Below are 13,170 nucleotides of genomic sequence, written 5' to 3'. Positions count from 1 at the left end.
TTCAAAGCCCCTTGCTGAGATCATCATAAATTGGAAGCTATGCAGGGTTGTTACTTGGAAGGGAGACCACCAAGAAAGACTCTGCAGAGGAAGGCCATGGCAAACCACCTCTGCTGCTCACTTACCTTGAAAGCCCCTTGCTGAGATCATCATAAATTGGAAGCTATGCAGGGTTGTTACTTGGAAGGGAGACCGCCAAGAAAGACTCTGCAGAGGAAGGCGATGGCAAACCACCTCTGCTTCTCTCTTGCCTTCAAAGCCCCTTGCTGAGATCATCATAAATTGGAAGCTATGCAGGGTTGTTACTTGGAAGGGAGACCACCAAGAAAGGCTGTGCAGAGGAAGGCACTGGACTACCACCTCTGCTTCTCACTTGCCTGGAAAGCCCCCTTTTAGGGTCACCATATTTGGATGGGAGACCACCAAGGCAAGACTGGTGTTGCTGTGCAGAGGAAGGCACTGGACTACCACCTCTGCTTCTCACGTGCTTGGAAAGCCCCTTTCTGGGCTCACCAAAAGTCTATTTATTTATTTATTTATTACTTTCGATTTATATCCCTCCTTGCCAGGGCGAGCTGGCTCAAGGCAGCGTGCAACGTTACAATACAATAAAACAATAACATACAATAAAAATTTACATAAACAACACTATACATAAAGCTGCTAGTAAGTGCAGATGGCGATTACTATAAGATGGTTCGATGTAGGAAGGCCAATATCCAAAGCTGTAACATGGGGGTCGTGACATGTTTCCGATAGCTCATTCGTCAGTGGCGGCTCCTAATCGAAGGCCTGGTGGAAGAGCTTGCAGGCCCTGCGGAACTGTAAAAGGTCCCGCAGGGCTCTGATGTCTTCCGGGAGCTCATCCCACCCGTGTGGGGCTGCCACTGAGAAGGCCCTCACTTTGATGATGGCCAATCTGGCATCTTTCGGAGCGGGGAGAGTCAGGCGATTTTGCGACCCTGACCTCAGTGCTCTCTGGGGGACTCGACGGCACATACGTCTGTAATGATGCCTCTTCCTCTCAACTTCTCTTCCAGGATTCCCCACTCAAAGCAGTGCAGATGCTGTGGGTGAACTTGATCATGGACACCTTCGCTTCCCTGGCCCTCGCCACCGAACCCCCGACAGAGTCCCTGCTTCTGCGCAAGCCGTACGGACGCAACAAGCCCCTCCTCTCCCCTCATCTCCCGCACCATGATGAAGAATATCTTGGGCCACGCCGTGTACCAGCTCACCATCATCTTCACCCTCCTCTTTGTGGGTGGGTTCTTATGGTGCTGATCTGGGATTGGAGGGCGGGTTTGAGCCAATCAGGGGGAAGGGAGGGAGGGACAGAGGAAGAGACAGTTGGCTGATTGGCTGGTTGGCTGAGTCCGGTATCTGCCCCATGATGTGCCGCTTTACTATCTTCCCCCCATTTGCAGGCGAGGTTTTTTTCGACATCGACAGTGGCCGCAATGCCCCCCTGCACTCCCCGTCCTCGGAGCACTACACCATCATCTTCAACACCTTTGTCATGATGCAGCTCTTCAACGAGATCAACGCCCGCAAAATCCACGGCGAGCGCAACGTCTTTGATGGCATTTTCGGCAACCCCATCTTTTGCAGCATCGTGCTGGGCACCTTTGTCATACAGGTACCGGCCGGAGCAAACAGGTGTGGGAACCCGGGGAGAGGTGGAAGGGGGAATGTGTCGAAACCAAGTGATTTGATTTCTTTTATTTTGTTAAACTTGTATCCCGCCCTGCAAGCGGGTTCCATCAGTGTTAAAACAATATACAACAGAAGTTAAAACCAATTTAAAAGAAGAATGACGAATAAAATAACCATACAGTCGTAAAATACCGTGCAGAATCTAGTTAATAACTCAGTAGCTAAAAACAATGCTATAGTTCCCAGATGGTTGTTCGAGTTCAGGACACTGGCAGGAGGCCGATCAGAAGGAGGGGGAGGGACGCCCACTGCCTCAACTAAAAGCCCCCGGTGGAAGAGCTCCATCTTACAGGCCCTGCAGAATTGTAATAAATCCCGCAGGGCCCTGATCTCACACAGGAGCTCATTCCACCGGGTGGGGGCCAGGGCCGAAAAAGCCCTGGCCCTAGTCGAGGCAAGTCGGACATCCCTGGGGCCAGGGACTACCAAAAGTTGCTGATTTGTAGATCTCAGTGCTCTACAGGGCTGATATGGGGAGAGGCGGTCCCAAAGGTATGCCTGCCCCTGGCATTGGGGTAAATGGTGAAAAGGTCCCTTTTTGCGTAAAATGAAGCGCTAGTGTGTGCGCGTGTGTGTGCTCATCCCTGCCATGTATCCAGCACTTTACAGAACTATACGCAAAAAGAGAGAGAGACAGAGACAGACAGACAGGCCTGTGCCCCAAGAAGTATACAGTCTAAGGCAGGGGTCCCCAACGTGGTGCCCACGGGCACCATGACACCCGCCAACACCTTTCCTGGTGCCTGTCAGGTTCCACAGCAAGTAACTCTTCACACATGTTCCCTAAGAAGCGTTATGCTTTATTAGTGTACAAGACTGGTACCATGTCCACAGGATTATTGTTAGGAATAACTAGAAGCCGGGAACATCCCAATACATATAGCTGGGCAAGGCAATTAGCTAAGCAAATGAACTTTGAGCGTGCGCAGGGGAAGACTCCCGGCGAGAGATTACATAATGAGCGGGAGAGTTGCGGGGTTTCCTGCGAGCTGAAAAATGCACACCAAATGTGGACCCCCAAGCCCTCCCTAATGCACAAGGCCAGACTGATAGTCCCACGGCCTCCCTGGCATGTTTACGGCAAGCTGCTGAGCTGCAAGCAAGCGGGAATAGGGAAGGGTAAACAACACAGAAATGGCAGCTAGCTGACAGTGCCCATGTGTTTTTAGGAAGTGGGTGGGGCCAGGAAGAGTTTCTTGCCCAGCAAGGCTTCTGATTGGCTATTAGAGATTTGATTGGCTGTGCAGATTTTTTGAAAGTGTTTCTTTGGCAGCAGCTGCCACCACAGCACAAGGATCTGCGCTATGTTAGTGAAGTTAAGCTGTGGCCGTAATTTTGTGTAGGGTTGCCAAGTCCCCCGGAGGGGCGGGGGTTTGCCCGCTCGACGGGCCCCTTACCTGCTGGCCTGGATCCGGCTGCCGGGGTAACCCCACCCCCAAAGTGCCAGGATCGCAGCAACGCACCCGGCGTGATGACGTCACACAGAGGGGACGTCATCGTGCCGGGGACGTTGCGGGGGGGGGGACGCTCTATCATTCGAAGGAAAACTCCATGTTTTCCCCTTGAATGATCGTGGCCCCGCCCCCAAAGTGCCCGAAGCGATGACGTCACCTCCGGGTGATGTCATTGCAGTGTGTGCGCAAAGCATGCACACCGAAAATGTCCCAGAGAGGGCCCGGGACTGCCCCACTGCAACAACGGTAAGACGCGACAATCCTGAACTTGTGGCTGGATCTGCCTCCTGTTCCTGTGCCCACCATGCTGTGGCAGAATTCCAAATGTGCCTGGAGGCTCAAAAAGTTTGGGGACCCTTGGTGTAAGTGGACGGTCTTCATCTCCTCTGTCTGAGCCCTAAATCTGGACAGTGACGGAGACAACAGTGAGATGGAACATTGGGAGAGTTAAGGGGGAGAGGGACGGATGTGAGCAAATACAGCTGCAGATGATGGAGATTTGTTTCGGTTGTGGGGAAGAGATGAGGGACCACTTGGGCGAGCTGTGATTCCTCCAGTCCCACTTCCATTGGCCCTTGCAGAGAAGAGCTGCTGGCGCAGCTGTGGTTCTTAAAAGCGTAAGAACAGGAGAGAAGCCAATGTTGGATCAGGCCAATGGCCCATCCAGTTCAACACTCTGTATCACACAGTGGCCAGAAATACCAGGTGCCCTCAGGAGGTCCACCAGTGGGGCCAGGACACTAGAAGCCCTTCCACTGTTGATCTCCCCCCCCCAAGCACCAAGAACACAGAGCACCTCTTGCCCCAGACATAAGGACACATGAGAAGCCAATGTTGGATCTGGCCAATTCCCACCTCTGCTCGCTTGCCAGCCGCCGCAGCTTCTTCAGCTGAGGAGTGGCGTGAGGCAGGCCAGCGAAGCAGGGCTTCTTCTGGGCGACGCGCCGGGGCTTTTGATGGGGGCAGGGCCAGAAGGGTGCTGAGGGGCGCACGAGGCGGACCGCCAGGAAGGCAGAAAGCAGGGCTTCTTCTGGGCAGCGCGCCGCCTGCATGTGGGCTTTTCACGGGGACAGGGCCAGAGGGGCGCTGAGGCGCGCGCGAGTGGTGTTCTTCCTGTCCTGAGAGATCTGTCTCTCTTTTCTTGTACTTACTGCATGCCCTTTATTATTTCCCACCATGTCGGTATGCCAGCCTCTTGCTCTGGGCCGGCTCCTGGTTCCACCACTACCCCTTCCTGAAGGGTGAGCCGGCCCTGACTGGTCTGATCCAGCAGGCCACTTCTGCCATTCTTATGTTCTTAACTCTGTTATTGAAGTTTGTCCCCCTCCCCTTTGCTAGTTTTTCTCACCAGCTCTATTTTCCTTTCTACCCAGATTGTCATTGTGCAGTTTGGGGGGAAGCCATTCAGCTGTTCCCCACTGAATGCAGAACAATGGCTCTGGTGTCTCTTTGTGGGCGTCGGGGAACTCGTCTGGGGACAGGTAAGAAAACCCTCCTTCTGACTTTTCCCTCTGCTCCGACATGGGGCTTAATTGGGGACCAAGCTCCCCAGAATTCCTCCGAGGAATTTATTTTCCAATACCAATCCTGGGCCCTCTGAAATATGAATAGGGTCATGAATATGAGTAGGGTCATGAATATGGATATTTCTCAACCAAGTCCGTGGGTGGAGCCTGAGGAGGGCGGGGCTTGGGGAGGGGAGGGTCTTGCTGGATACAGGTGTTGTTGTTGTTTGGTTCTCAAATTTGTATAGCGCCTAGAGCCCCACAGTCTTGGGCTTTAGGCGATTAATAAATATTATGTAATAAATAAAGAAATGGGGTATGATGCCGTAGAGTCCACCTTCCAAATTGGGATCTGATCTCGGCCACTTAGAGATCAACTGTAACAGCACAGAGATCTCCCACGACCACCTGGAGGTTGGCAGCCCAAATGAAGCAGGCGATATCCAGGGCCACATTCAGTCTGTGCAGAACATTTGAGTACAGAATCCCGTTCCGGAGAGTCTTAGCTTCCTTATTTTAAGAAAACCACAACAAAGTAAGTTTCTAGCCCTTACGGCTGGGAAGGTAGCCTTGAGCAGGAAATCTGACCTCAGAAGCCAGAGGAGGGGCTGAATAAGATTTACAGTAGTCAGAGGTGATGTTTCAGTGGCCCACACATATCCTTTCCCTCTTCCTGGTCCTAAGAGGAGCAGGATGAGTTCCATAAAATAAGCAAGATGTCCTCAGAAAGTAAAGTAAAACAATATTTATTTATGTATTAAGATTTATACCCCGCCCTCCCCGGAAAAAAAAAAGCAAGATGTCTGACATAGGCGGGGGGGGGTCATCAGCGTGTCCTGAGGTGGGGCGGCTGCCCGTTTTCCAGGGCCTGGCACCCGCTACTCATTCATTCGCTAGCGTTCCACCACGCAATCTGCCACTGCCCACTCAGTCTGGTCCCAGTACGGAAAGGACTGTAGGTGGTGGGAAGGGTTGCAAGGAGACAAGGGAAGGATACACAAACAGGTAGCATCATGCTGGTAGAGGGGGGAAGGACGAAGGGGTGTGGGGGGTAGGTTGAAGAGGGGAGTATATATACTAGTATATATATATACTAGTATATATACTAGCAGCCAAGCTCGTTGTAAAAACAATACAACGAGCTCTAGACTGGGCCATGGGCGGCTGTCCATCCGGGGAGGCCACCCGCCGGCTAGTTCCCTCCTCCCTCCCTCCTGCTGTGGGGCAAGGGATGCAGCTAGCCTGGGTTGCAGGGAGATGGGGAGGACGATGGCGGAGCCCGCCGCAGTGAGCTGGGCTCGCTTACCCCTGGGTGAGGCAGGAGGCACCTGGGGACATCGCACAGGATCCCACTGCCCGCAGCAGGCCTGCAGAGCTGCCACCACCTGCACCCAGGCTCTGCCTTCCCCAAGCGAGCCACGGCAAACAGGCGAGCAGCATCACCTGGCACGTAATCCGGTGCTCCTCCATCCATGAGAGTGCCACCGCCTCTTTCTCTCCGTCTGGAGCTCTGCGGGCGCACGTTGCCAGCTGTCGGGCTTCTGCCGGTCTGCCGAGGCCTGCTCAGGCCAGGCCAGGCTGCGCCCTCGAAGTGTTTGTCTCCCCAGAGCAAGCGGGGTCGCCTTCCGCCTGCCGCCTTGGGGAGACCCCGCCAGGGCCAGGTGTGGGGAAACCAGACCACCACCACTGCCGCTGCATGGTAGCAAACGCGAGGCCCTTCGGGGAGGGGAAGGAACTGTCTTCTGAGGGAATTTGTGGCCAGCGCCGCTTCTGTGGGCGGGACTCAGGCAACGCAGCCAGTGGATGGGGAGTCCTTCTGAGTGACACATCAGGGAGCCAACTGATTTGGGAGCATTTTGACCGTTCTGGAGAGTTCACGACCAAAATACAATTATATATAAGGAGAGATAATTTGCCTTGGAAGCACAGAAGCTTTACACAGTACCCCCAATCCTCTACCTTTCCTGGTTAACAGAAAAATGCTTTTCAAACAAATTACAAAGACGATCTGACTCCAACGGTAACAAGAGAAAGAAATTTTACTTACACAAATAGAAGCACATCTTACATGGCGTATTCATGTAGGGACATTTCACTTGTTGTGAACAGGTTAACTTCAAAATAAAGTTAACTTGCTACAGCTCCAAGCCCAGGGAAGAGGCAGAATATCCCATATAAGGTGAAAAAGAAGGCTAGCGAAGGCCAAAGAGGCTCAGCGTCTAACTGAGCGTCTAACTGGCGAGAGGAGGAGCTGACTGCCAAGTGTGCCCCAGTGAGAGAATTCTCTTAACCCTTTGCATCCCAGATCTTCTGGCCTGCAGCGTTACAATATCCAACAATAGCAACTGGTCTCCCAGCGACAGAGATCACTTCCCCCGGAGAAAATGGCCACTTGGGAGAATGGCCCGTATGGCACTGTACCCCACTGAAGCATTGTATCTCCGCACACCCTGCTCTCCTCGGGCGCCACCTCCACCCCCCACTCAGTCTGGAGATGGCAACTTTAGCAGGAACTGAGAACCTGCAGGGCACGTGACAGTTACACAGGACATGAGTTGGGGACCCTGGACCCAACCTGTGTACTCTGTTACGTGTGAAGAGCAGGAGCTTGGTGAATTTGGTGACGTTCCCATCTGGTACAGTTATATAACACGCATGACCCCCTTGAGACAAAGGCTTTTGCTTTAGCGTCACTTTTCACTTGTTACCTCGGTCACTGGTGGTGGCTGGTTGTGGCTTAACACTCAAGCAGGGTTTGCCAGCTTCCAGGAGGTCAGTGATACAAAAGATACAAAAGATCGAACCGTGCATAAATAACAAAAAAAAATATCCAACACATATAAATATAGTGTGAATACAGAAGTAGCGAGACAAGGATTTGGTGAAGTAGGAATTATAAACGTCGATATTTGGACTCTTCACTTTTGAGGAATTTGACCCAGACTGTTTCTGAAGGTGTATTAATAGGACTGTTTTTGTATTTGGACCGTGTACCTTTTTAAAAATTATTATATTTTATTATTTCCCACATAACATGTTTACAACAGAAATATCATACAATTTTGGAAGGGTATACAAACTATTCCTTCCAATTATACTCTATGGCACTGCCAGTGTTTACTTAATATAAATAAAATTGTTTTCTCATTCACTGCCAGTGATTGCTTGCTAAACAGTTGCTATTGTCTCCTCGAACTCCTAGACAACTAATACATAATTTAATAAACAGATAACTAATACTTATTTTATGACCGTGTGCTTTTGAGTTTCTGATTGTATTTTTGAAAAACTCCTCTATTTGAGTGAGTTTGGATTATTATACCCATTGGCTGCGGTCACACATGCTAAATAATCTATTTTCAATCCCCTTTCAGTGCACTTTCCAACTGGATTTTTTTCCAAAGCATGGATCCTCAGGGTTTTTCAATCGGGTCACTCCAACATTATTTATTTATTTATTTCAGTTTGTATATGGCTGGAACCCCAAAGGGTCTCTGAGCGGTTTACATGCAATTCTAATTGCCTAACTAGGGCCACATTTTTCAACGGGGGAGTGACTGCCTACCAGCACCCAGGCAGCTTCATCTTGTTGGCTCTGTTTCAAGCGGGCAATACATACAAGTGTGTATGACCACTTGTTGAATATATTTTTCATTACTTATGCACAGTTTGTTCATTTATTACTTCCGATTTATATCCCATCTTGCCAGGGCGAGCTGGCTCAAGGCAGCGTACAACAAGTTAAAATACAATAAAACGATAAAATACAATAAAAATTTACATAAACAACACTATACATAAAGTTGCTAGTAAGTGCAGATGGTGATTACTATAAGATGGTTCGATATAGGAAGGCCAATATCCAAAGTTGTAACATGAGTGCCGTGACATGTTCCGTTTCAGGTAGCTCATTCGTTAGTGGCGGCTCCTAATCGAAGGCCTGGTGGAAGATCTCTGTCTTGCAGGCCTCAGCGAAACTGTAAAAGGTCCTGCAGGGCCCTGATGTCTTCCGGGAGCTCATCCCACCAGTGTGGGGCCGCCACTAAGAAGGCCCTCGCTCTGGTGATGGCCAATCTGGCATCTTTCGGAGCAGGGAGAGTCAGGCGATTTTGCAACCCTGACCTCAGTGCTCTCTGGGGGACTCGATGGCACGTTTGATCTTTTATATCTTTTGTATTACTTATTCCCTTCCATGAACCTCTAGGAGGTGGCTGAAGGTCTCCCGGGATTACAATGGATCTCCAGACGACAGAGATCAATTCCCCTGGAGAAAATGGCTGCTTTGGAAGGTGGACTGACTGAATGGCATTATACCCTACTGAAGTCCCTGCCGTCCCCAAACCCCACTCTCCCCAGACTTCAACTCCTCCCTCCCCAAATATCCTGATCTGGAGATGGCAAACCTACCTAGCAGGACCCAGACCAGCCTTGCCTGGAGGCTGGCATCCCTATTTGGTACCAGGTGCTGTGGAATTGTGACACTCTTCAAAGCACCTGAATCCCCCACCCCTTTTCCCACTGGTGGCACGTTTGATCTTTTATATCTTTTGTATTACTTATTCCCTTCCATGAACCTCTAGGAGGTGGCTGAAGGTCTCCCGGGATTACAATGGATCTCCAGACGACAGAGATCAATTCCCCTGGAGAAAATGGCTGCTTTGGAAGGTGGACTGACTGAATGGCATTATACCCTACTGAAGTCCCTGCCGTCCCCAAACCCCACTCTCCCCAGACTTCAACTCCTCCCTCCCCAAATATCCTGATCTGGAGATGGCAAACCTACCTAGCAGGACCCAGACCAGCCTTGCCTGGAGGCTGGCATCCCTATTTGGTACCAGGTGCTGTGGAATTGTGACACTCTTCAAAGCACCTGAATCCCCCACCCCTTTTCCCACTGAGGTCCTCCTCAGCCCCTCGTGAGAGCCAGTTTGGTGTAGTGGTTAAGAGTGGCAGATTCTAATCTGGAGAACTCGGTTTGATTCTCTACTCTTCCTCCACATGAAGCCTGCTGGGTGGCCTTGGGTCAGTCACAAGTTCTCTCAGAACTCTCTCAGCCCCACCTACCTCACAGGGTGTCTGTTGTGGGGAGAGGAAGGGAAAGGAGATTGTAAGCCGCTCTGGGACTTCAAGGGTATAAATCCAATCTCTTCTCCTTCTTCTTCCTCTGCTTCTGGAATTTCTGCTTGGCATCGCCTGCACTCTCCGACCAATCACCTCAGTCTTAAGGGCTAGAAATTTCCTTTACCGAATTTGCTTCAAGGTGCTGGTGCTTACCTATAAAGCCCTATATGGTCAGGGGCCAGCGTACCTGAGGGACCGCCTTTCCCCACATGTTCCCCAGAGAGCACTGCGTTCTGGGGCACAAAACCTTCTAGTGCTCCCTGGCCCTAAAGAGGCCAGACTGGCCACTACCAGGGCTAGAGCCTTTTCTGTGGCACTGCTGCGCTGGTGGAACGAGCTCCCTGAGGAAACCAGGGCCCTGCGGAGTTTACTTCAATTCCACAGGGCCTGCAAGACGGAGCTCTTCCACCAAGCACTTGACCACACAACATCTGGATGACCTGAAGCCTCCCTGAGATTGCTTGTATCATCTAAGTCTGTACTAACTGACTCCTGTTAAGAAAATATGGGATTATGACTGCTGTCGCATAGGAAATATATATGTATTGCACTTTAGATTTTATATGTTTTAAACTGTTTGAACACTTTTATGTAAGCTGCCCTGAGCCTGCTTCGATGGGGAGGGTGGGGTATATATCCAATAAATAAATAAATAAATTGTCATGGCCATTGTAAGACCAAGGCAGTGAGATCATGGATTTGGTGGGGGGAGGGATAGCAAAGTTGCATTCACCTGTCACCAGCCTCCTGCCCACCTGCCCATCTTGTCCACAACTACTCTTCTCCCCCCCCTTACTTATCATTTCCCTCCTCTGCTGGGGAGCTGGAGAAGCTACCTCCTTACTTCCTGGCTCTACAAAGCCTCTTTCAAGAGAGTGCCGCGGGATGCACACACTCTGTAGGCCTTCCAGAACTTTCGGTACATTCCTTCCTCTCAGGAGAAGTCAGCCACCATTCTGTTCGATTTGACAACAGACCAAAAGAAAAAGTGGCCGAATTCTCGCAAGAGGAAGGAATCTCGCAAAAAAAATTGCACTGCACTGTTCTGAAGGCAGCTGGGGGACGGGCACAAGGAGGAATTGCCCGCTCCAGTTCCTGGGCCAAGGTGGGCATGATGTGGAGGGAGGCAAGGTAGAGGCGGGAGCGATGGCTGTCCTCAGGTGGAAATCTAGATTAAGCCAACAAATTATTGTTTCCTATGTATCTGAACCCTGGTGCCGTTTCTGACAGTTAAAAGCCACTTAGGGCATGAGGAGTTTAAATATTTGGAACCTTGTGAGGAAGAAGCCACATAAGGGGATTTGATGAGATGTTCCCCACTCCCAAAGCAACTGTATAGTTTAAAAAAAATAGCGGTGGGACTGAGTTACATGATGTATTCACCTGTATTGCTGTTAGTTCCTCGGGTTTCTAAATTCTGCACCCAGTTCCAGATTTCATAGGGTTACCAGCTAGCTACTGCATAAGTTAGTTTGCTCTGGAGCCCCTCCTTCCTGAGCTGAGACGAAAATGGGTGAGCCGGAGGCTAAAAAACTGTGAGCTAGCTCACACTCACTCAGCTTAGAGGGAACAGTGGTTGGGACTGAGTTCCGTGATGTATCCACCTGTAATGCTGTTAGCTCCTCGGGATTCTAAATTCTGCGCCCAGTTCCAGATTTCATAGGGTTACCAGGTCCACTCTGGCCACTGGCGGGGGATAAAGGGCCATAGGGTTGCCGGATCCAGGCTGGGCAATTCCTAGAGATTTGGGGCTGGAGCCTGAGGAGGACAGGAACCTCAGTGGGGCACAAGGCCACAGAGTCCTCCCTCCAAAGCAGCCGTTTCCTCCAGGGGAAACTGATCTCTGTCGCCTGGAGATGAGCTGTGATTCCAGGGGATCCCCAGGCCCCACCTGGAGGCTGGCATCCCTAGTCCACTTTGGGGTCCTGAAACTGTGGTGACACTGATAGTCCTTGGGCATAAGACCCGACAGGACATTTTCCTCTGGGGCCATCCCCACAGCACCAAACTCCATTCGGGCACTGCTTAGTTGTGATCGCATCCAAAACAGTCCATCTTTGCATGAAAAGCCTGTGATGGAACCCTAGCGCTAGGTTTCAGAGTTTTGTGGAGGTTCTACGTTAATTAAATTAACTTAGACTTAGTTAGCCACCCTAAGGACTTTAAATGCCCCCCAACGGAAAAATTCCTGGCTACGGGGCCTGCGAGGGAACAGTTACTGCACGCCATGGCTGTCTCTTCCCCTCCTGCGTTAGAAGGTTCAACAGTCTCGCTCTGGGGTCCAGTGCAAGAGCAATACTACTCCCAGCCTCTGCTCCGGACTCTGATTCTACGAGGGGAAATTCTGGGGATGCGGAACAAAAATCTGCTGTCTCCTACAGGTCATTGCCAGCATCCCTACCAGCCATCTCAAGTGCTTGAAGGAGGCGGGCCACGGTCCCGGCAAGGACGAGATCACCGACGAAGAGATGGCGGAGGATGAGGAGGAAATTGACCACGCCGAGCGGGAGCTGCGCCGTGGCCAGATCCTTTGGTTCCGGGGCCTTAATCGCATCCAGACCCAGGTACGAAGCCAAGGGGAAGAGCCTGTTAGCGTCTGATTCCTCCCAAGAGTGTTCCTATCCCCCCCCATACCCAACCTTTCCTTTGCTTTAGCAGCAACTCAAGGAGTAGATGCCTTATCTATCTCTTACCCCGTCCCAGGACATGGTGGTTTCACCCCAGTGTTCGTGCCCGGCAGGGGGAGGGAGGGAGAGAGAGAGAGAGACCCCTAATGCCAGGCTCACAGCCAAGATTTTGTGATTCAGGGGGCCTTTAGATAAGTCAGGGGGGTACTGACATCACAAAATAAAAAAATAAAATTAAAATTAAATTTAAAAAACCCTCACTTTTGCAGCGTTCACACTCTGCTGGCCTACGCGGGGACGCAAGCCACGCTTGGAGAAGGGAGTCCTCCAGGTGGCCCAGAGAGTTGAGATTCCTCCGGGCGGCCCAGAGAGCTTGGGGGCTGTATGGGAAGTCAGTAGCTACGGGCCTGCCTGACGCCCTCCTGTGAGTGTCACTCCCCACTCTTGTGGCCGAAAAAGCTAATGGGTGCAGTGCTGAGAGCAGGGGTGCCAACCTCCAGGTGGCACCTGGAGATCTCCCTCTATTACAATTGATCGCCAGGCGACCAAGATCAGTCCCCCTGGAGAAAATGGCTGCTTTGGAGGGAGGACTCCATGGCATGATGCCCAGGGGTCATTTCGTAGAAAAAGAGGTGCAGGGGCTCATTAGCATAACTTATTTGCATATGCCACACCCCCTGACATCACCGGACGTGTGTCAGGAGGCAACACCCACCGCTCAGGCTCCACTGGACTGTTTTCGATTGC

The 13,170-nt window shown here is 51.2% G+C and overlaps 1 protein-coding gene across 1 annotated transcript in view; it reads left to right on the top strand.

Moving 5' to 3' along the window:
- Positions 1-13,170, top strand: part of LOC107106293 (plasma membrane calcium-transporting ATPase 3-like) — a 126,056-nt gene that overhangs the window by 86,329 nt on the left and 26,557 nt on the right. Inside the window, 5 exon segments of the mRNA XM_015406421.1 lie at positions 1,041-1,178; positions 1,180-1,264; positions 1,428-1,639; positions 4,544-4,651; positions 12,178-12,360. Coding sequence (XP_015261907.1) covers positions 1,041-1,178; positions 1,180-1,264; positions 1,428-1,639; positions 4,544-4,651; positions 12,178-12,360 — 726 coding nt within the window.

The sequence above is a fragment of the Gekko japonicus genome, unplaced genomic scaffold (genome assembly GCF_001447785.1).
Source record: "Gekko japonicus isolate JY-2015 unplaced genomic scaffold, Gekko_japonicus_V1.1 scaffold3166, whole genome shotgun sequence".
Classification (NCBI taxonomy): Eukaryota; Metazoa; Chordata; class Lepidosauria; order Squamata; family Gekkonidae; genus Gekko; species Gekko japonicus.
The sequence above is the reverse complement of the archived record's forward strand: the minus strand, read 5'-3'. Positions and strand labels throughout refer to the sequence as shown.